At 43.0% G+C, this 22,694-nt stretch overlaps 1 protein-coding gene across 3 annotated transcripts in view; it reads right to left on the bottom strand.

Moving 5' to 3' along the window:
- Positions 1-22,694, bottom strand: part of CCNY (cyclin Y) — a 456,261-nt gene that overhangs the window by 217,154 nt on the left and 216,413 nt on the right. For all 3 annotated transcript variants that reach the window (XM_085631891.1, XM_085631890.1, XM_085631892.1), the window contains exon 2: positions 156-230. In XM_085631891.1, coding sequence (XP_085488017.1) covers positions 156-230 — 75 coding nt within the window. The remainder of the gene's footprint in view (positions 1-155; positions 231-22,694) is intronic.

Genomic DNA, 22,694 nt, shown 5'->3' with positions numbered 1-22,694 from the left:
TACAAAGTTTCCCAGATCAACGTGGGCGAGATTGAATCACACTAATAATGGGAAAATTGAACTATGCCCAGTGACAGTGGAAAGCACCTAGTTGTGTTAAGTCTCTCTGTGCTTTACAGTTAACAGCAAAAATAGCACAACTGTGAAATACATACCATCTGTTTGAGATTTACTGAGGAATATTGTGCTCGCTCGAGGATGATCAGAAGGGTTGAACTCCAAGTTCATATCTGAAAAAGGAGAAAAAAAGATGATATAAATATGTTGCAAGCTAAGAAATAAGTTATGGAGAAACACTACTGTGGGATAGAACAGAGAGGAGCTAAGAAATTCACAACATTGCCATAACAATTCCCATTAATATGCTTTGCTCATTTATCTCACAGCCCATATTCAAATCATAATACGAAAGCTTTTCTAATCTCTACCTGAATTGCTTTTTGACTTGAAATGCACTAAGAATGTCTCCACATTTTCCTGATGACTGGTAGTACAATTGGTCAGTGGTTAAAGCAGTAGTAATGTATAAATATGAAGCTCTTTTGAAATGGAGTCAGGACTATAACCCATTCCAGCGTGGCACCATTATCCAGAAATTATTTCTCTTCTTAGCTTAATCTTCTCACTAGGCACGGGCCTTCACGTTTCCTAAAAACTATACAATGCAGGCCTGTTGTTGCACAATACCCCAATTTAAAAGCATAATACATTCAACCTTGTGGTTTAAAATGCCTTCATAATCCCTTGATGGCAAAACAGGTGCATAGTATATGGTTAGCGTTATATACATCTGCCATGTACCTACATTTTATTATACAGTGGTGATCGCAGCTTTGTAGTTATGGTACGGATGCATTTTCCAATTAAAAGGCATTTTTTGATTTGTCTATAACTTGACCCCTTGGACGGAGTTGCAGACAATTTGGCGTACCACTAGGTTAGTTAGCTAAGATCAAGCATGCCGATTGTTGTGTAAAGCAGCGCAGGGCAAACTAGTTAAGGAGGGTGAAAATTAATTGACTTTCCATTTTAGCTCCCATACAAAATGTTGTTTATGCCTACAACCTGAATGGCATGAAAGTAGAACTTTACTTTGTTTTGGAGTAAATCCCTTCAGTAGTTTTTGAGAAATTAGTATTTTACAAAGTTTAAAGGGATAACACTTTTCTGTATCTCTGTTGGAATTCACAAATTATTCGGACATTGAAGAAAAAAAAAATCTGATTAGATAAGGGAGCCTGGGAATCGCAGTACAGACAGACGTAAATGGCTGGTGGAAGAAAATAATTTTGTGTTTTTTAAACAGTGCATCATATAAAAATAAACATGCACGATTACATTTAATTGCAAGACCTAAGTGGTCCATAGCAGGAAAATAGCTTGTGTACACTCAGTAACTCTATGCTGTATAGGACAATGACCTCGTCAGTGATGTCATCAATTATTTCATATAAGAAGTCATAAGTATAGTCACTTAACATGTCATGAGTGATGCAATATGAGCAGCACATAGCAGGGTGCATGTTACAGTTAGCGTAATATATTATAAATGGTGAACACTTAACAATAATGTCACTTTAACCTTTGGTCCTCTGTTTTTTTTTCAGTAAATCTATATATTTTTTTATATTACACTGGCGGTCATGGAGCCAGTGTAGTTATGGTTGTGTTAGCATTTCCATAGGAGAGGCATTTTATTTAATTTCTTCCTGGCTCTGGCACTCTTCGACAAATGTGCATGAAACTATAAAAAAAAGTACATCCAATTGGGTTCCTACATGACAATGTTCATCCAGATCTGCCAATGGGAGGTTACAAAGAGGAGCGGTGGTTTGCTTGGTTTGGTCTAAATCCATACACAGTCGTTTTTCAAAAATTAGAATTTAAAAGGTGCTTGAATTGGGCATTAAGAGGTTTAATTTTAGAGATATCTGCACCATTACTTTGCGAATCCCATGCAGATTCAATGGATATTTTTCTCCAATCACCCATTGAGGATGCACAAATCCTCCATTGATTCATGAATCTGCCGCGCTCTGATTGGCAGTCATCACAGAAAATTTCTGTTTTAGTCACCATTACCCAAATCAGTGCACTGAGTACTGTGTTGGAAAAAATGAAAAGGGCATAAGGGGGCAGGGAGAAGACACCATGACCCCATGGCCATTTGGTGGAGGGTTGTGGGGGGGGGAACCTAAAGGGATGCCTAGTTAATAAAATAAAATAATTAAAAACTGTTTATTCATTGCAGGATGTGCAGATCCTGGACCCTTCCCCGGGTTCCGCAGCCCACCCTGAGGTTCTGGATTTGTGAATACAGCATAGGATTTGCAAACCCAGCGAATAAATAAAATAAAGTGTTTAGAGCACTATTGACGGAGTTCCCAAATGGCCACACAAGGAGCTTGTCTGCATGCGGTGCACTGTAAGCAGGGTGTGGTTGTAGTCAGGACCCTCACACCAACCCCCCCAGTGCACATGGCCAAAGGCCATGTACAGCAAGGGTGGCCACCCATAGATGGTAGTGCCCAGGGCCTGTCACCAACCTCAATTTACACGGCCAATGGCGATGCGCAACAAGGTTGGCTGCCTAACGAGAAATGGGTGCAGGGCCTGGCAAAAGGCCATGCATTGCAAGAGTTGGCTGTCTATGGGGAGTTGGGTGCAGAGGGTAGCCATCTGCAATACCCAGCAGAAAACCCCACTGCAGATGGGTGAAAGCTGTGCACAGAAGGGGGTGACCGCATGCAGATGGTTGGATGTAGAGTCTGGCTGTGGAAAGGGCCTTGCAGCCTATCTTGCTGCACATGGCCAAAGAGCTGTATGAAGTAGGGTTACCCACCAACACGTTGCTGGGCACAGGACCCGACCAGAGACTGTAGGTGTTGGCCGCCTGGAGAGAACTGGGCCCTGCGGCCACACACTGCCACAGACATGAAGGTCAGGCAATGCAGTCAACCCCACTGCACGCAGCCATACGTAGCGGGGTTGGCCACCCATGGCGTGCTGGCCGCAGGGCTGTGGGAATTTGGCAGAGATCGCTGTTAGCATGAGCTGAAGCCATTTTGTTTTTGGCAGCCATTTTGACTGACCATGTACTCGCCATGTGCTCCTTCCTTCTTCGCTGTTGCCTACCCTTGTGCTTTACTAGAATAACTATCTATACTTAGCTCCTGCAGCACTGAGCATGCTCAGAAAAGTCTCCAGCTGCTCATGCACCTGTCTTAGCCTGTAAATGTCAGGCTGTTTTAACTGATGTCAGCAACTCATTGCTCCTCCTACTTTGTTGACTGAGCATTTGCTGTATGTCCATGTATGTGAATAGCTATTCTTGTGTGTACTTGTACCGTTTCCTTTTGAGCTCCTGTGTGGGTATAAAAGACCCACAGTCTCTGTACTCCTTGTGCAACCTCATACACTGCCTGAGGGTTTTGTATAGATGTAGTTCCACTCATGAGGTTTAATAAACTATTTCTTTGATATTTCAGCTTACGTGCCAATCTCTACTTATTGGTCTGAGGACTAGTGCGCAAAGAAGGGTGAACCCCTAGCACCGGTAGGCCTTGGTGAGGTCTACTTCTACAGGGCCTGGCTAGAGGCAAGTACCTGAGGCCAACCCCACTGCGCTTGACCAAAGGCCGTGTACTACTGATGATGGCCACAAGTAGAGAGCTGGGCCCAGGAGATGGACGGAGGCCAAACCCCACTGCCTGAACCAAAGCTGTGCACAGTGGATGTTGGTCACACATGCAGGGTTAAGTACAGCACGTTTGATGTGCAAGTTATGGTTTTCATGGCTGTTGTGCACATTATGGACTGTGCTTATAACCATAACTTTTGGATTTCGGTGGTTTAATGTATAACTGCATTTTTGCTGATCTTAAAAAAAACATGTTGAAGTGTTATAACCAACGCTAACCATAAATTAATTTTAGCTTTTGTTTTTAGAGAAAAAATATACACATATAAGTTGTTTTCCTCAAAGTGTAGCTAACAATGGGCTCTGATAGGTATTAAAATATTTAGGTTATGGTGCCCTTTTTTAACAGATTCTCAATTACACAATGGGGAAGATCATTGGATTGGTGTGATTATGCAGCTACAGAGTTTCCCTCATAATTTGCTGCATTTGCCGTATAATTTTCAAGTTTCACTACAAATGTCTAGCTGAAATGGATGAAATAATACTGCCAAAGAATGTGCTATCTAATTTGCATTTTTGGCTTAGATTTTAAATAATACTGCCACATACTTTGGTCCCACATGCTGCAAAAATCTAGTAGGCCCGACAATGACAAATCTCTGTAAATGGTCTGAGGGTTGTCAATTTGATGAAACCCATATTTCAAAGGGCATGAAAGACTATACAAAACTGCAGATTATTGAAGATAATTTCCTAAAAAGGATCCTTTCGTTACCACAGTCATGAGCCAACTACAAGTGTCACATGGAACTAGGTGCCCCTTATATAACTGATATAATTGCAATGGCCCCTATCCTAATATGGCACTCAATATGGCGAAAGGAGTCCCTAGCCTTGACAAGAGAGATTATCAAAGATGTCCTGAAACTAGATGGAGTAGGTAATATTGCTTGGCTAACTTATGTCGAAATAACATTGAAGGCGGCTGGGCTTCATTGCCTCTTTTTGGAACCTTCTAACTGCAGTTCTATATCCAAAATTGACCTAAAAGCTCGACTGCTTTCGAATCGCCATATTAGAACGGAGATTAAAAATATTAATCTCCCAACAGTTAAATCTTTCCTGGCGTGCCCTACCATAGAATTAACGAACTCAAATAGAACATATCTAACTTTCGTTACTAATCTGCAACATAGGTATGTCTTGGTAAGGTTTCGATTAAATTATATTCCGTTAATGCTGGGAACTCCTCACAATGTTTATGTTGTTTCTGAATTCCCATTTTGTACCTGTGATAATCAATCTATGCAGGATGATATACGTTTTTTGTTTTTCTTTACATTTTATTATAATGAAAGGAAACATTTCATTATCCCTATTATGCGAAAAATGAATTTTAAACAGTGTTGCATAGCACTTTATTATCTTCAGCAATAATGTGGTAAACTCTGCAATCATAGATTTGCATAAACCCTCTGGCCTTGATCATTGTCCTTTGCTTTCCCTCCAATTTTTTACTAACGGTAAACAACACCTAAACATTATTAATGCAATAAGTGGTCATTAGCTGCACTTTAAGGAAATCAGCTTTAGTAGCTAACACCACCAAAATAAACATGTAATATAAAAACTAAATAATGGTAACACACAATATGGTTCTATATTGCCATATCAGAGTTCTGGTAATATTTACAAACCGCGCAGCCTTTGGACCTGTAGTTTGTGGTGTAATAATAACCCGAAGATGCATTATTGAATCATATCACACAGCTACCCAATATGAATCCTCTATATATACGTGAATGCCATGCTACTGAAAAATAAAAATGGCCCAAAAACAAGAATACTAATAAGGCCATATTCACCTTCATTAAGAGTAAAAAGGTAACATTCTGTGTTATTTACCATAGGACAGACGATTTGGAAGAAAACACTGTCCCTTTCTCAACAACTGAATGCTACAATGATTTTACAAAATAAAACAATTCTTCACTTATAAAAACGATGTGATAGCTCTAAAGTCTTTCTGAAGATCCGTCTTTACAGCCACTGTGCCAATTACAGATTACTCTTGCAGCCGTCTTCTCACTGGAACGGAGCCATCAACAACCTTGCAGTGAATCATATAAATAACCCGACTCCTTGGCTCACTTCCCAATCTGCCACTGAGACACCCAGCCGGAACTGTGCCTTTTACTTCCAGCCCTGGACTCACGCGTATGCTTCATCTACCTTCTAAGTCTCTACCAGTTGTCTGTGCCTTCCTCCCTGAGTTTAAGGTGTCAAGTGCCCAAAGGGCTCACAGACATACCAGAATACAATCCCTTAAAGGCCAAAACACTTATGGAGGACCTAACCAATCATAAAATCTCGCAGGTATATGGAACACTAGTGGTCAATACACCAGACTCATTTGACCAGCTGAGAGAGGGCTGGGTGCGGGACTTGGGGCACCTTACAAACGATGACTGGAGGGAGGCCTGCACCTACCCCGCGAGACAGAAACTGACTCGTAGTTTCACCTATTTTAGCGGAAGTACCTACACAGGGTTTACTACACTTGGGAGAGATTATAGAAAATGGGGGCAGTGGCCACATCGACTAGCTTGCAATGCGAATAGAATAAGGAAAATTTCCTCCACGCGACCTGGGCGTGTGTTTGACTGGCCCCATTTTGGGATGGGGTGTTGGCGTTCCTGGAACGAGTGTTGGGCTGGGTATTACCTCGTGAACCTAAATTGGTCCTCCTTTCCACCACAAAATACATAGGCACGGACGTATTGTACTGCCCTGCTATGGCTGGGTCTGACGATAGCAAAAAGGGAACTTCCTAGGGCTTGGAAAGATAGCAACTCTCCATTCCCATATACAAGGCCTGGAGTTGCCCTCCTAAACACTACAAAATATGTGCTGCATGGAGCCAATACCGGGGAATCGCCTTACAGAGAATCCTGGCACTTCCTGGAGGACGAACTTCAGTCCTATGAAAGCCAGGGCTGGAACGGACTCACGGGGGACTAGGAGACAATGAAGGGGTTATGGTGTCAACCACTGGCTGGACGCGGGAGGGGTGGATCTTGTATTTGTCTCTATGCCTATCTCCCGAACTTGCAACGTCATACTGTGGGCTCAACTAGTTGCTCATCTGTTATGTATGATCATTTACATTATGTTTGGTGTATCAGCTGTGCAAAACTCAATTAAACGTTGTCACTAAAAAAATGTCAAGCGCCAACTCTTGCAGTATTACCCCCACCTACACAGTACACAGCTACTGCCGTCTATTAATGTCTTGCCCATCCCTTTAGTAGAGAAGGAGCATCCATTTAACTCTCACCAAATACACACAAATGTTCCCTCTTGGAACTGAAAATGAGTGTATTGAGAGAAGCACTCCGTATTCTTTTTGGTCACTTCAATTGCTGGTGGCAGAAGGGTTACTCCAGATATTAACGGAGCACTGAAAAGCAAATTCTCACCGTGCATAGTCTTGATCCTGCCCTGATACTTTAATCCCCATCAGATTCACAAATCTGTATCCAATTATCTGGTAAAATAATTATTGCTAAGCCTACTCTCATCATTAATTAGCTAAAAAAAAATTACTAAGAGCCTCATCCACTTAGAATATTATTTCACCAATGAACTACAATAACTATGCATCTGAGCTGACAGATTGTCAATTAAAAAATCAACACTCGGAGAGGAAAGCTGTCAATAAGCGGAGGAAACATCCTGTGAACGGGTCTTATTTATAGCTTTTACTGATAGTCTTCTCTAGCTTTTAGTTAAGGAAAACAACATTTCCTGTTCTATTGAAGCATGCCTCCTTCTGCAGGAGAGACCCAAGTGTTCTTGGGCGAAAATTAAGAACCAAACACCCCACCATCATGTCTGATGTCCTGTCAGACAGCTCTCCTTGATCCTTTTTCTGCTAACAGAAGGCTCGGATATGAAACCTGTTCACAGATTCAACCCAAAAACAATCACTTGCTTTAGCAGCATCTTTAGTGGTCTAATCAAACCCTTTGACTTCCCTCTGTTATGCCAACTCCTTCTCATCCTTCCCTGTTTTGAGTACTTCGGTTCAACTGAAAGCATTCAAGACTAACAGAAAATCAAGCCAAGTGCACAATCTGCCACAAAGTAACCCACCTTGTCCTGATACAAAAGTTGACTCTCAGAAGAAACTGAATGGATCTCAAAGCGAGAACTGTGTTCAGCTTCATTGTATAACTCTGCCACTATCATTATTTGTACATATAATTACATATCAGACATCTGTTCATCCCGCTGCTGCACTCGGCTAAATTGTACTGATATTCTGGTTTGGATTTCATACTCTTGACAGGAACTACTCTCAGAACGCCTACAATTACACAGCTTGTAACTGGATAGTTGTCTGCTATTAAGTAACAACTATTAGTCAAATATCCATGATTTTTTGTACCTCTTCGATAACTTCATGTACTAATGGTCCTTTCAAATTGATTCTGATACAATGCATCTTCTACTCCGGTTAGTCCAAACTATTTTGTACAGCGATCTGAAATTGTTCCCTTCGGCGCTTGTCATAATCTTAATATTTGCAAACGCTTTATATATCATTCTGTAATAATCTTTCTGTATGTTTGAGGGCAAGGACGGTGCACCACGTAACAAAATTCAAAGAGCTTCCAATCTTGCGGAAATTAGATCCTTTATTCTTTTTCAATATTTAAAAAAGCCTCAGCCAACGCGTTTCGTTCCAATGGAACTTCGTCAGGGTTCTTACGCAATCTTTATATAGGAAAGGCTAGTAACCTTTTTCCTTCTGAGTCAAAGGAGATCCTAATAGTCCATGAGCGTGGCACACATATCTCAAAGCGTGATGGGGCATGAATAACCCCCAGGATAGGTCAACCAAACGTCCCACCCGTCTACATATGTCCTTTCGAATCGTCATGCAATCCCGCTTGGGTCATCTGATTCATGTCTAACCCGTGGCCTGCAAACACCGTGAGCTAAACTCATCTTTCCAAGGCCGGACTGGCCGTAGCGGGCACCGGGCAATCCCCCGGTGCGCCGCACGGGTGGGGGCCGGTTTTGGGCCCCTGGGGGCCGTTTTTGTTACAGGGCCGTTTTTGCAGCATAGCTGCCAAATCGGCCCTGTAGCAAAATCGGCCTAAAACCGGCCCTGGCAAAGAGCTCGGCGGCACCCCCAACCCCCCGCGGGGGGTGGGGGGAGGCGGCCGAGCACTTTGCTAGGGCCGGTTTTGGTTCCCAGTCCGGCCCTGCATCTTTCTGTATGCTTCACCTACTCATGTCATTACAACGCACTGTCCAGCACTCTGAAACACAAATGGGTCGCATCCATGCTACAGAAAACAATAAATTAAAAAATAAACATGGTCCTCCTAAGAGGCGGGTCCTCATGTGAAGCAGAAGAAAACCTACAAAACAAACTCCGAGTTACCAGGAACTTGAAAGTCTTCTGCCATTTTGAGAAGTGCTAAACATGACCTTTCAACAGAAACATTCTGTAGGGTTTCCTACTACCAAAGTGGAGTCTGCTGAATAGAAGGTGAGCTTTATACTTATTCAAACCACAACTCAACCATACTTTTTGGTAGACCATAGTAAGGAGTATGTTTTTTTTTAATTCAACACGATTTTTAAGAAACTGGTGGCACCTGGGCACATGAAATGTATGGTTAGTAGAAAGGATAGTGGATTTAAGGTCCAAGTGATAGGAGAAAAGGGGCTCTGGGGCACCTTTATACTATGACATTTCTCAAGATCACCTTATGTATTATTGTATTCATCTTCAGGTGAACAAAGGAGGGCAAAGAAAAACTGAGCTGTAGCTGCTTCACATCCAGTCTGTCGCAAGGGACCATCCACCCAGTAGCATTTTGTGCGAGAAATTAGCAAAGCAGGGATCAGTTGCACACATCTGAAAGGTATCAGGCTGCATCATAGATTTTAAGATTTGTTTTTATGTCTCTGAACCAAAACTTCTCATATATGCAGCACCATCAGTAAAACACAAAATCCCAATGCATTTTATTGAACTTGAAACATGTTACCCCAGTGTAAACCTAATTAGCAGCAATTAAGATGTGATAGTAATGAAATTTTGAAATATGACATATTTCAAAGCCAAGATTCACTTGTTTTCGCAGTATAAATCACCTTGAAAGTACAAATAAAAGTAAATAAATCACTGTACTACAAAACAAAAATATAAGAGGGTCCAGTTTATCCACGAACCTTTGTTGAGTGACACGGAAAACATGAAATGGTCTATAATGCAGAATGTGTTGCATGATTATATATCTGTTACACTGTCATGGAGGAAATTTGGGCCAGAACTATGAAGGCTGCATAACAACATACACAGTAACATGAACACTGGCACTTGAGGGTGTATCATCAAATGCTATTTGTGCCTAAAGGAGTCCACAAACATGTATGAATGTCAACGAGCATGAATGTCACTTAAGCAAAAAACTTATGAGAACTTACCTGTTCCACCATTGAAAAATAACGGTTGTCGCTTTGCGTCTTCTAAAATCTTTCTGTGAAGCGTACACCGGAAACACACCGGAGTTTAATCTGACACAGAAAACGAACTTGGAGTTTAAATTACAGTCAGTGGTGGAGTAGCCATCGAAGAGTCAAGGGTCATACCACCTCTGGATAAGGGCCGCTTCACAGCGTGTTTTCTTTTATTGGCATCTATAAATGTTTCTAAAGCTGTATTCTGTCTGGTACCTTTTGTGCTACTGTACCTCACCTGACCGGTGCTACTTTATGTTGGGGGCTGCAGTCAGTCGGAACGGACACTTTCTTTGTGCATCAAGACATTTTTCGTTAAGCAAGTGAGAGAGAAGTAAAACAGGAGAAGGGACAAGGAAAAGGCTAAGGGCCCGATTAGGAGTTTGGCCGTCCACAGGACCGCCAAATTTGTGGTGGAGGTGCAGTGGCGGTCGGGGACCATTGCACCAGTGCTCTGACCACCGTACCACGATTACAGCGGTCAGCTCTCCAGGGGACCACTGAAACCAATATGCCTGGCAGTGCTGTTGCGGCACCGCCAAGCTTATTACAAGTTTCCTCACCCCCAGCCTGTTCAAGGCAGAAAGCCTGCCATGAAAAGGTTGGTGATAGTGAAACAAAGGGGGCCCTACAGGGGCTTCTGTGCACGGGGATGCATGAAGGGGGGCACATGCTGTGACCCCCTGTCTGCATGCACCTCCTTTCCTGAACAGCATGGACTGCACAGTCCATATCATGCAGGAACGGCCTTAGGCACTCCCTCGGAACCGCCGCACCACCCGCCTGCCAGACAACGGGGAAACTCGTAATCTGGGGGGTGGCCAGCGGTCGACTTTGGTGGTCTGGGAGCGGGGCGCTGGCGTAACAGCCCGCTCCCAGACAGCTAAAATCATAATCAGGCTCTAAAAAAACAGCGAGACAGGAAGGAGCAAGAATGAAAAAGAACCTGCAGGATTTGAGGTAAAGAAACATAAGTGTAGGGCCAATGGAAACAAAAAGGAATGAGGTGGATTAATGAACAGGAAGCCATGGTATTTGGTAACCTAAGCTTAACTAGTTAAACTTTCCCATCTATCTAGGGGAGTGCCTGTATTTCTATGCTCGAAGGGGAGGCACAGAATACTCAAATATTCATGGAGAGAGAAACTAACTATTCCTACTCCAATCCCCAAACATGTATGGAAAATGCTTGTGGGGTGAGAACTGTAGCAAATGAGGAGATTAAAAATACACACCAGTCCGCTTGCATGTATGAAATGTTCTTGCATGCACACTAAGGACTCCAGTGGGCATAGATAGATGGGGGTTAAACAGACGAAACACCAGTCGCAGGCGCCTATTGAAAATGTTGGGACCCTGCAATTTTTTTTCAAATAAGTCTTGCACTGACAGGCTCTTGAAAACAATTCATGTTCATAGGGTAAAAGCACTGGCCAGTATGGGTGGGTACATGCCCCGGCCCCTCGAGGAACCACCCCCAGCTTGCTCAAGTCACCCCAGTACAGTGGCGACTCCTCTGCTGTGGCAGAGGAACATCGCCCCCGCCAGCCTCAAAACTTGAAAAATAAAACTATAATAAAACGGGTTCATTATCGTTTTATTATTAAAATTCTGAGGGCGGGGCGAGTCTTGGGTGCAGGGCCAGTCACAATAGGGAGTGGTGGGTAGAATATGTTGGTCTGGCCGGCTGTCTCAGGACCGCCAAACCAGCAAGCGCACTCAGTCGTCTCTACCCCGAGCTGCGTCGATGGGTTGGAGACAGCAAGCACAGGCTCCCAGTCTCTCCAGAAGTGCTAATTCAGGGTGCGAAGGCCAATCCTGACCCCACTTTCAAGCATGAGAGCAGCGTCGGGATTGGCTGCAGAGGAGTCTGATAGCCTGTGTGGCACCAAGGACTCGGAGTAGAATAGCGGCGGGCGGCAGGTAAGTTCTTAATTTCCTTTTTCTTAATGTTTTCTTCATTGTTTGTCGCCGTCCCCTGCCTCACCACTCCGCCCACACACCAGCCGCTTCTGCCCCAGTACCCTTCTGCTTGCAAATATTTCCTAATATTAATTGTTCAGAGATCACAACCTCAAGCCTGTGATGGGCAAACATACGAATTATGAGCAAGCAGCGGGTCAAGAGGTACAGCCCTTGTTATAGAAAACAATATTTTCCCAAACTCCTATTAGTCTGCACAAAGTCTAGCCTCTTGAGCGGATGAAACCGTATCCTAGCAACCAGCATATTGCCAGAAACATTCACCCTGGTTTTTTTTTTTTGTGATGTTATCGGCAATTTAAAAAGAACACATTTCAGACTCACATACTGAAAAAAGGGGATCTTTGCAAGCAGAGTTACTTAAATGAACCACATTAGCAACAGAACAAGAACAACAAACGTGGTTACTTTCCCGACGCCCATCATGATTCAATCACTCTCTTTCCCCATTACAATAATTAGACTGACTGTGACAAAGCGCTGCGTCTTCCGTGGCCACGCCAGAACATTTCAGAGCTCCCTTTGATTCTCTTAGCCTGACATTGCTAATCACCGCCATATTAAATGGCTGTGTTCCTAATTATCCAGGAGTCAGGATCAGAAAGATATCCCTGTGATGTCGGCAAGCAGGTCAATCTAGGATTCTGCCCAGCTGGGGAAGTGGATCGTCTGCACAGTAAGTTGCGAAAATAAAAAAATAAGTAAAATTATATATATGTATAGACAACATGTACCAGTGGCCAAATGGCTTTAATTTTCCAACATTAGCAAGAAGGAGCTTGAATACCTCCCTCAAGGTTACAAAATGCGAAGTGGGTCGCACACCGCTCGTCATACTAGCAAATAGCCCCATAGGATTCTGGAGGATGTAGTGACAGCGGCGGGTACACCTATGCCACGAGTAAAAAGTTTAAAATGCCATCCCTGGACACGTGTTTCGAGGTAATTGCCTCTCGTCAGCAGGGAGCAGGTACGTATGCGGGGTGCTGTAGACTGCCAAAATTTTTTTATCAGGTATAGTACCTCTCACGGCGCGCGGGTGCGGGATCCGGGCTCGTCAACCCATAGATCAGGGAGCTTTAAATACAAAATGCAAAGTGGGTCGCACACCGCTCGTCATACTAGCAAATAGCCCCATAGGATTCTGGAGGATGTAGTGACAGCGGCGGGTACACCTATGCCACGAGTAAAAAGTTTAAAATGCCATCCCTGGACACGCGTTTCGAGGTAATTGCCTCTCGTCAGCAGGGAGCAGGTACGTATGCGGGGTGCTGTAGACTGCCAAAAAAAATTTATCAGGTATAGTACCTCTCACGGCGCGCGGGTGCGGGATCAGGGCTCGTCAACCCATAGCTCAGGGAGCTTTAAATACAAAATGCGAAGTGGTTCGCACACCGCTCGTCATACTAGCAAATAGCCCCATAGGATTCTGGAGGATGTAGTGACAGCGGCGGGTACATCTATGCCACGAGTAAAAAGTTTAAAATGCCATCCCTGGACACGTGTTTCGAGGTAATTGCCTCTCGTCAGCAGGGAGCCGGTACGTATGCGGGGTGCTGTAGACTGCCAAAAAATTTTTATCAGGTATAGTACCTCTCAAGGCGCGCGGGTGCGGGATCCGGGCTCGTCAACCCATAGCTCAGGGAGCTTTAAATACAAAATGCGAAGGTTACAACCTGCGCGATTTATAGACTGCATACACAAACACACACACACACACACCCTGCCCCCCAAACTGAGAGCTTCATAGTATAAACTGAACAAAAAGCACACCATGTATGCTGACCAGCATGCTTCCAACTACAAGAACCATTTAAGCACCGGGCCAAAATAATACAAACGGATATCCCACTGTACTCTAACATCCCAGGAATGTCCCCCCCCACCTAAAAAAAAAAAAGTAAGGCTGAAAATCAAAAAACTCATTACATGATTTTCACTCAACAACATTTGGACTAAGCATGTATGTTTAAAAGCTAGGGGGGTTTCGAAAATTCTATGAGCATCTGTATTTCGCATGTGTGCCCAAAAGAACCCAGCAACAAATATACCTAGAAGGAACCACTTTGTCCACAATGTATTATAAAGAAAACATAGGGGAGCAGATCACTGCATGAGGTTTGACATCCTATAAAATATGTTACGGTTCACAAAACTCACCACCGTGATCATTATCATCATTTGGGTCTCCATCCAACCTACCCATTACCCCTCTATGATCAAGAGGGTAAGTGGCAGGTTGGATGGAGACCCAAATGATGATAATGATCACGGTGGTGAGTGATGGGAATCCAATCACTGGCAAGGGTCTCTTCACGCTATAATCCTCTTAACTTTTCTGTGGTTTTACTCTCGATGACATAGGTGTCCAGTTTCTTTTCTTCCTCTAGTAGGCATCTGGTATATTAGACCCCGGATTATATGTTTGTTTTTTGGATCAATTGGATACGGGGATTTAATCCGGATTGGGTCTATAAAATCCCTCGGACCCTCTATCACTTTTCTGTTTGTTATGGTTCACAAAACCCCAGAGCGTCAATGAGTCTCCACTAAGAATAAAAAACATTAGCACAGCAAATCATTCTGGGTTTACAGTGCCAACCCACGCATCTTTAGGATATCAAGGACGACTGAGAGGAAGCCAGCAGGAGCAGACAGAGAGTGCTGTACGTTGAAAGTACTCTCCCGTGCACTTCAATGCAAGCACTGGAGTGGAAGTGGGAGGGCAGACCCAAACTATCAGAGCCATTAGGTGAGAGATCAGGACTCCACTGGGCTGAGCCTACATGTGCTTGAGAAAGGATGAAGCAAATGGCTGGTCCAAGAAAGACAGTGGGTGAAAGGGCCACATCCAAATTGAATCTTCTTAGCAACTGATCTGTTGGACAGCTGTGCTGTCACAATTAAGGCCTAATATTATGGTATTTATGGAACTAATTTAGTCATCTTTTCAACTCATTTAATAATGTGGGGCAGTCACCCCACTGATGAGAGAAGTGGCAATTATTCCCACCCTGGGGAGGGACTGTGAGCTGTGCCCCCCCTGAGGTCGAGTTCACACATGAATTTAGATGAACTATTCATGAAGATTATTTTAATAAACGAGAATCTATGCATCCACGCTGGCTAGACCCACACCCAGCTGGTCTTGTCCAAGGTTGTCAAGTATATGATAATGCTATAAGATCCAACTATATTATTTATAGTGTGAAGAAATGGATAACACCACTAGCATTGATCGCCATAGATGCTACGAAGGTGTTTGACTGGGTAGAGAGAACGTTCTTGTAAAAGTTTTACACAAATTGGACCTGGAGTACAAATGTGCAAAATTAATAAAGCAGGTTCTCCTAAAACCAGAGTGTGGTAAAATGGAGGTTATCTGTAGATATAACATTACACAAGGTGGGGCGAAACAGGTCACCCCACATTCCCTGAAACTATTCATAATGGTTATTGAACCATAGAGTAAAGAGGAGGGATAACTACTTTTTGAAAGGTGTGCAGTCCGAGCCCGGAGCAGCATTAAATTAAGGAATTTGCTGATGTTCTACTCATAGCTTTGGAAAACTAACAGAGTTCAATCGTGAAACTCGGACAAAGAGTGAAGAATTATTTAAAATGTTAGTATTTAGGTTAAATATAAGCAAGTCTGAAATCCCCAACATAACACTCTCCAGGACTAAGTCTCATACCAGTGCGGCAAGAGGGAAAGTTACATACCTGGGGGAAATTTGCCAAACAGCCTTGATATGTTTTATAAAGTTAACTGCCCGGTACTAATTATGGTAATTGATAGAGATCTTAAGTGATGGTGGTGGGATTTACACATTTCATGTTTTGGGGGGTGAGCAGCAGTAAAAAAACTAAAAAAACATAGTTCTGCTTAATGTATGGTGCCTCTGACAAGGTTGAACACTAACAGGCTCCTTATGAAACACACAGCAGCAGGGAGAAATCTTTGTGGTTTGTTGTGGCTACCTGTACACAAAGCTTAAACTGCAAAAAAAATTGAGAACGGGGGAACACAATTGCAAAAGCAGAAATACTGACATGTTCAGCACCTTTCACCCCATGATACCGCATGATACCACTAGTGTTGAAGTTTTTAATGCACTCTTTGAAGGTGCTTCAATCTGTCCCATTAGTTAGAACAGAGACTCATGGTCAGATCTTTAGCTTGGCTTGGCATGTTGTTGTCAAAGAAGACATTTCTTGAGAAAGCACCTGTGAAACTTTGGTAGTGGAACGAACAGTAGGATAAACTTTTAACTGTTGACATGTAGCAAAGCAAGCCATTACACCCCAACTACGGAGACGGATTTAGGTAACAGTGTAGTGGAACATCCTCCAATCACCGTGGCAAATGCTAAACCATAAGGAGACCCCACCCTAGGAATATCCTACCACCATCATAATCCCAAGGTACATAGTGGAGGAAATAACACTGGTAAATTCATCTCCGGATTGAGCGTTCCCTTACTTTCAAAGACAATTCTACATACGGAGGATAATCCACTGATGGAATTTCCTCCACAGTTCTCACCCAATTATGATCAAGGAAACTCAACAAGTGGATTTGCCTCTGGATTTAACACTGCTCCCATAAGTCGAAGACTTTACATGAACACTCTACTCTAAATCGGGCCCACTGCGATAATGTAATGTATTTTCAAACCATATTTAGTCTGCAAAAAGGAAATTAAACGCAACTTTTAAACCGGTATGAGAGCACTACCATGGGTTGTTTGCAACCACCATTTAATTAATTCACTGCCTATTTCAATTTAGACAAACCTTGTCCACACTATACATCACTGAAAATGTCTTCAGCTGTTTGGCTACAATAGTCCGATTCGCAAGTCATTTGCTGATTTGGGGAAAAATTAAAAAGGCATTACAGTGGTAATTGTAACTAGTAGCAACCATGGTCTGCCTAATGCAGGAAAGGAGGCAGGTTCCTATTTCATGCGACACATACATTGTAACTAGACAAAACACAAAACGAAGGGACGCAAATACAAGTTACAGGGCTTTCTTTTTCAATACACTGCTGAGGTCCCAGGATTCTTGGAAGCCCACGAGTCGAAAATAGTAGAACATGTGATTAAAAGTACTTAGTAAAAGCCATTACTCATTTTAAAGTCGTCATATTATTTCTCAGTGAGTACGGGAAAAAACCAAATGGCGACTGTGAAAAAGCATTTTTTTTCTTCTTCGTTTGAGCTCCTCGGCCTAAGAAAATAAGGCTTAGAAAGTAGGCTAAGGGATCTGTCACGAACTAACAAAAGGCCAGCCCATTCAAGCCTCTAGATTTTAATAGGCGCGAAATGAATGGCACTTCTTTGCAAAAGATACAGCTCGGGTTTCAAGTGGAACAGCTGCTTCTTTAATATGCAAAAGCACAATTAATTTGCACCCTTTTTTGAGACACCGACACGGAATGCCTACTAAACGAACCCACCTCCCGCTATTTCGCCTGCGGTAGCTAATTTGCGTGGCAACAAAAGGACAAATTAGCATTTCAGAAAGTGGCCCCGAGTACTAAGTTCATACCGAAAAAACCCGCTGTAGGTCTGCCCTACCTCACTACCCAAAGAGTTGTAAATTCATGGAACGTTATGAAACTGGCCCAATTGTTAAGTGGTTGTATGTCATTGACTTTTTCTCTTATTGTTGCTTTTGTAAGATATACACACTGAAAATACATGGCACGGGAGTTCTTAAATGATAAATGCTGCTTTAATCCACTGACACACTGGGCTACCTAATTGGCAATGTTCCCTAGAAAGTTTTTTTCCCTCTGTATGGTAGTTAATTATGCCGCGAGGGCTATAATCATTCGCGAACGTGTCATCTCCGGACACGTATAGCCCTCTAGTGGTCAGAGTGTGAAAGTACGGGCCAGCCCTTTATTAGCTCAGACAGACCCTGCTACAGTTCGCTGCCGTGTAAGCCAAACAGACGTCTAATATTAATTCCTCGTGGGAGCACTTTGCGAGAAAGGTTTTTAGTAAGTTTTGACACTGCCGGTTTCAAACCACTTTCGGAAGAGTAAAGGTCGCCCATTAATTGGATCGTTACATCAACATTTGGACAATGAAAATTTAACGGGCCTCGTTTATTTACTGTCTCCTGGGGAGAAACAGAAATTACGCCGATAACAGTGCTCGACTTCTGTTGACCTCATTACACTTTTGTACGAGGGAAGAAATACAGAAAGTATGTTGTATCGCTGATTTCCCTCCCACGGTGGGGATGATTTTCTTTTCAACACCTGCCAAGAGTCCACAAAGGGATCCCTGGCAGTCGTATGGACAAGAGAGCATATCTCCACGTGTGGTGGTGATGTAAGCAGACATAAATTCCCCTCAAGGGCTGGGAAATGGGCATTCAAAGGAGTGGTGTGCCTTGGAAGTTCGGGTACACCCACAGAAAAGAGAAAGCAAGAAAGGGGGTAAAAATAAAACAAGGAGAAAAAGGAGGTAAGAGGCAAAAAGTAAGAAACAAAAGAAAGGGAAGAACAGAGGGATGAAAAATTAAGAAGGAAAATAGAGCAGTAGAGAAAGAAAGACAAGGGAAACAATGAAAGAGAGTGAGCTGCATGGTCTTGCACTGATAGTTTTCCAGGCCTCACAAAACAAAGCGCGCAGTGCTTTAAGTGCTGCCTGAATAAGTGGGCAGCTGCATATTTTCAAAGGTTCTGGACAATTGCCATGGGCTAGACTGTCAGAGACAGCTGGAAAGCTACTGGTAGCTCACAATAGAAGTGTTGAAGACCCCTGGGCTGGAGCAACTCTCCTTCCAGGGTGGGAAGGCGAAAGGTTCACCATAGAATTTAATTTGGATGATGGGGAAGGGCTAGAGAAATGTTCTTTCCATGTAGTAAAAAACCTATGTGTTTGATAAGGGGCCCTTTCGCTCCATTTCGACGTCACCGCAAAAGAAACTCGGTACAGGACAAATAGGAGACCTTTGCAATAGTCGCATGAAATTCTCAAATGTAGGCCTATACACGTGCGCCTGGTGCAGCCCTCTGAAAATGTTTGAACTCCACGTTAACACGCGTCTACAGGTGCTGATTTACTACATTTCTTGTTAATCAGACCTCGAGTGCAGGTCAAAATGGATCCACATCTGTCTGCACAGTAGACTGTGGTCCAAAGGTAGCCTTTAAAAATTCTCTTTAGAAATCATGACCAAAATAAAGGTCACACGTCTGCAGGAGAGCTGGGGGACTTTTTGCACCCGAGATACTGCTTCCTGCTTCATTACCTTTTAGGAACAATTCCAAAGGTTGGTCAATGGAGGGTAGTGAGGGGAGGCCTATGAATATGTTAGAATACATTATTGTGCATTTACCTCTGAGCTATCCTGCTGGCTTATTACAAATATGAAGGTTCCGACTTCGATCACAATAACTTTAAAACCCCATCTTCAAATGTACTCAACACCCTGTTGTCAGCCTTTCAAAGCCCACCGCCTTTATTTAAATGATGGGCTTTATTTGAGAGTGCATTCTAGTCATAAACTAACTTCTTCTACCAGCTCCGTTTGGACTTCGATACAAAAGCCCCCACATTTCTTTATCATCAGGAGGTGTGATCCATCACTGAAATAAGTACATAGAGATATGCCGCAGCTGCCCGCTCTAAAAATCCAAGAAGTAGGGACTTTTCTTGGACTAAGTGACGCGTACGCTAGGATGGTACACTGCACAAGGGTTGTTCTTCCGATGTCATAAAAAATCTAGGTAAAATATTCTAGTTGGTAGGAAATTTGTATCATAGAAAGGAAAAAAATACTTGCATCTACAACAATGGTGGTTAAAACACAGGAAAATACACCCTTCAGTGACAATCATACTTTACTATGTGAGGCTTTTATTATTTCATACTAACAAACGCATACATCCTCCAAAAAATAAATTCTGCACTGGTTACAAGTCCAAATTGCACTTTGTCCCCGTTTTCGGGCAGTGCAAATTCCTCCAGGATTTACCTGGAATAATTGTGTAAATCTGCTTGACCCAAAGAGTATGGAAAGTGGAATACTGTGCACAGTTACACCCTTCAAAGACCGTTTTCTCCTAGGAATTCTGGAAACCGGCCACTAAACCACGACGGTATGTATATACTTTGACAGCGAGGCTACAGTATTTCCAGAGGCGGTCTTAGCGTGGCATTCATAGAGAGGTTATACATATTACAAACTATACTGAAGGAATAATACATTTCATAAAAGGAATTAAAGTTTCTAATAGCTGTGTACATCAACACACTGAAACCACAAGGTAAAGGAATCCCATAATACTTTCAAATTCAGAGAGCATGGCTCAGTGCAAGCAGAGATAATAAATCAACAGCGTTTGGGGCGGGAAAGAGTGAGAGGATGAGGAAGAGGGTGAACAAAAACGAAGGGGAGAGAGACAGCAGGAAGAGAGGTGTAATAAGAAGGTGAGAGTGTCTGTGTGAGAGAGAGACAGCGACTGGAAGCCAGAAAAAAAATCAGCCCGGGCAAAAATGTTAGAACCTGCACCACAGTGGAGAAGGTCTGGACGCTGTAACTAGAATGGGGCCATAGGGACATGGTTGGATCATAGGCGGCTCCTCCTGGTTCTGGATTAAGCTCCCAGTAATCAGCCCACCGGAGAAATGCTGGGTGGTAGTATGGCCAGTCCGGTCCTGCAGAGAGAGCGAGTTAGTGTGCTCAAGCAGGACGGCATTGAGATAGAATGTGCCCACGGGATATCTTGCTTACTAAAGGGAGATCATCTGTCAACTAACACCCGTTTGATATGCCAGCGTATGCATGGCTACGTGGACAATGAAGCTGATGATCAAAAGGGAATTGTTCAATATAACCCTATAACCCACACTTCTGACAAAAAAGAACAAAATAACCCTGCAACAGGACCAGACGTATAGACAGTTCCTACCTTTGACAGGAACATTGCTCGCTAAACAATCCTAACCGTGCAGGGTCAAAGGACAAAACTGGCTGAGCTGGCTGCATCTTCTACCCTACTGTCACAAAGTGACTCTGAAATAGATCACACAGGTCACAAGAGCTTTTGCAGTTTGTGTGGTCTCTGAGTTGTTTTATTAGACATACATGAGTTGCAGACCATGTAGCTTGAAGATTACAGGTATGTAATCAAGTGATCTACACAACTGATTCACTAGAAAATGTTTGGGATGGCAGATGCTAGACACAAGGTAAAGAACTCATAAAAACCTTCCTGCCAATATGACTCAAGGGCATGAAGCACTATACAAATATAACCACAAAAGAACATCCCAAATACCAACACAACTAACATGGTTACAGAAGCGATTGGGGAAACAAATGATAGGCTGTTTGGCTTTGATTTTTGTTGTTCATTCCACAGGGAATATTCCCAAGTGGCAGAATGGCCAGTCCGGCCTTATTAGCAAAGTTCAATCTCTACATAGAACCACTAACATAAATCTTACAACAGGCAAACATCTCCTTCCACATGTAGGCTGATGATACACAGCTTTATATCAAGATCATGTTGATAGAAGAGACCGTTATCATGAACCAGGCACTTAAGAGAACCGTCCATTGGCTAACTCGTAATCACCTCAAGCTTACCCCGCATAAAACGAAATTCCTTCTGATCGCCCCCCAGAATATCGCTACGAATATCTTGGAGTGGACCAAGCTGATCACGGCGCTAAACTGTACTCCGAGGCTTGTAGACTCAACCAAGTCCCTTGGAATTATGCTAGAAAAAACAAGTGAACTTGCTAACACACATTAACAAGATGGCAAAAAACGCTTGTTTCCCTTTAAGCTACCTCAGAAAACTGATACCTTTCATAAATAACTCAGACCTTAAAACAGCAGTCCAGGCATTAGTCATACCGAGGATCGAGTATGGTTGCACAACTCTAGTCGGGCACCCCAAGATTTCAACAGCACCACTAAAAGCTTGTCTAAATGCGGCCACAAAACTGATAACGGGCTCCAGAAAATTCACATCACCCTTCATTTGAAAGCGCTCAACTGGCTGCCTTATGAAGCAAAAATACAACTAAAATGGCATGTATCACTCACAAAGCGATACACTACAAAACACCAATGTACCTAGCCCAGTAAATCACTCTATCAGGAGGATGCTGTGTGTCCCGGAGTCAAGGAGATCTATTACTGAAACCAGCTCTCTTCCGAAAGAAAAGTACTTATGACTGAGCCTTCTCTAGCGCAGCACCAAGAATTTGGAACGCACTCCCCCGGAAAATTAGAAAAATATCATCCATTTCTGCGTTAAAAAAATGAAGCCAAATCCTTTTTTATCAGCAAATTCCTTCCATAATTCCATCAGAGGACCTTTTTGCCCACACATATGCTTACACACATTGACCCCTAACCATTATGTTGGACTTGTATATTTGAGTGTTAAACCACAAATGTTTCTCTTACAAACCAATGTATAGTTACTCAGGACCTGGTAGCATAACTGTTTCTAGCAACTCGCTGTACACTGATTATTTTTACTAAA

This window comes from Triturus cristatus, chromosome 10 (assembly GCF_964204655.1).
Source record: "Triturus cristatus chromosome 10, aTriCri1.1, whole genome shotgun sequence".
In the NCBI taxonomy this organism is placed as follows: Eukaryota; Metazoa; Chordata; class Amphibia; order Caudata; family Salamandridae; genus Triturus; species Triturus cristatus.
The sequence above is the reverse complement of the archived record's forward strand: the minus strand, read 5'-3'. Positions and strand labels throughout refer to the sequence as shown.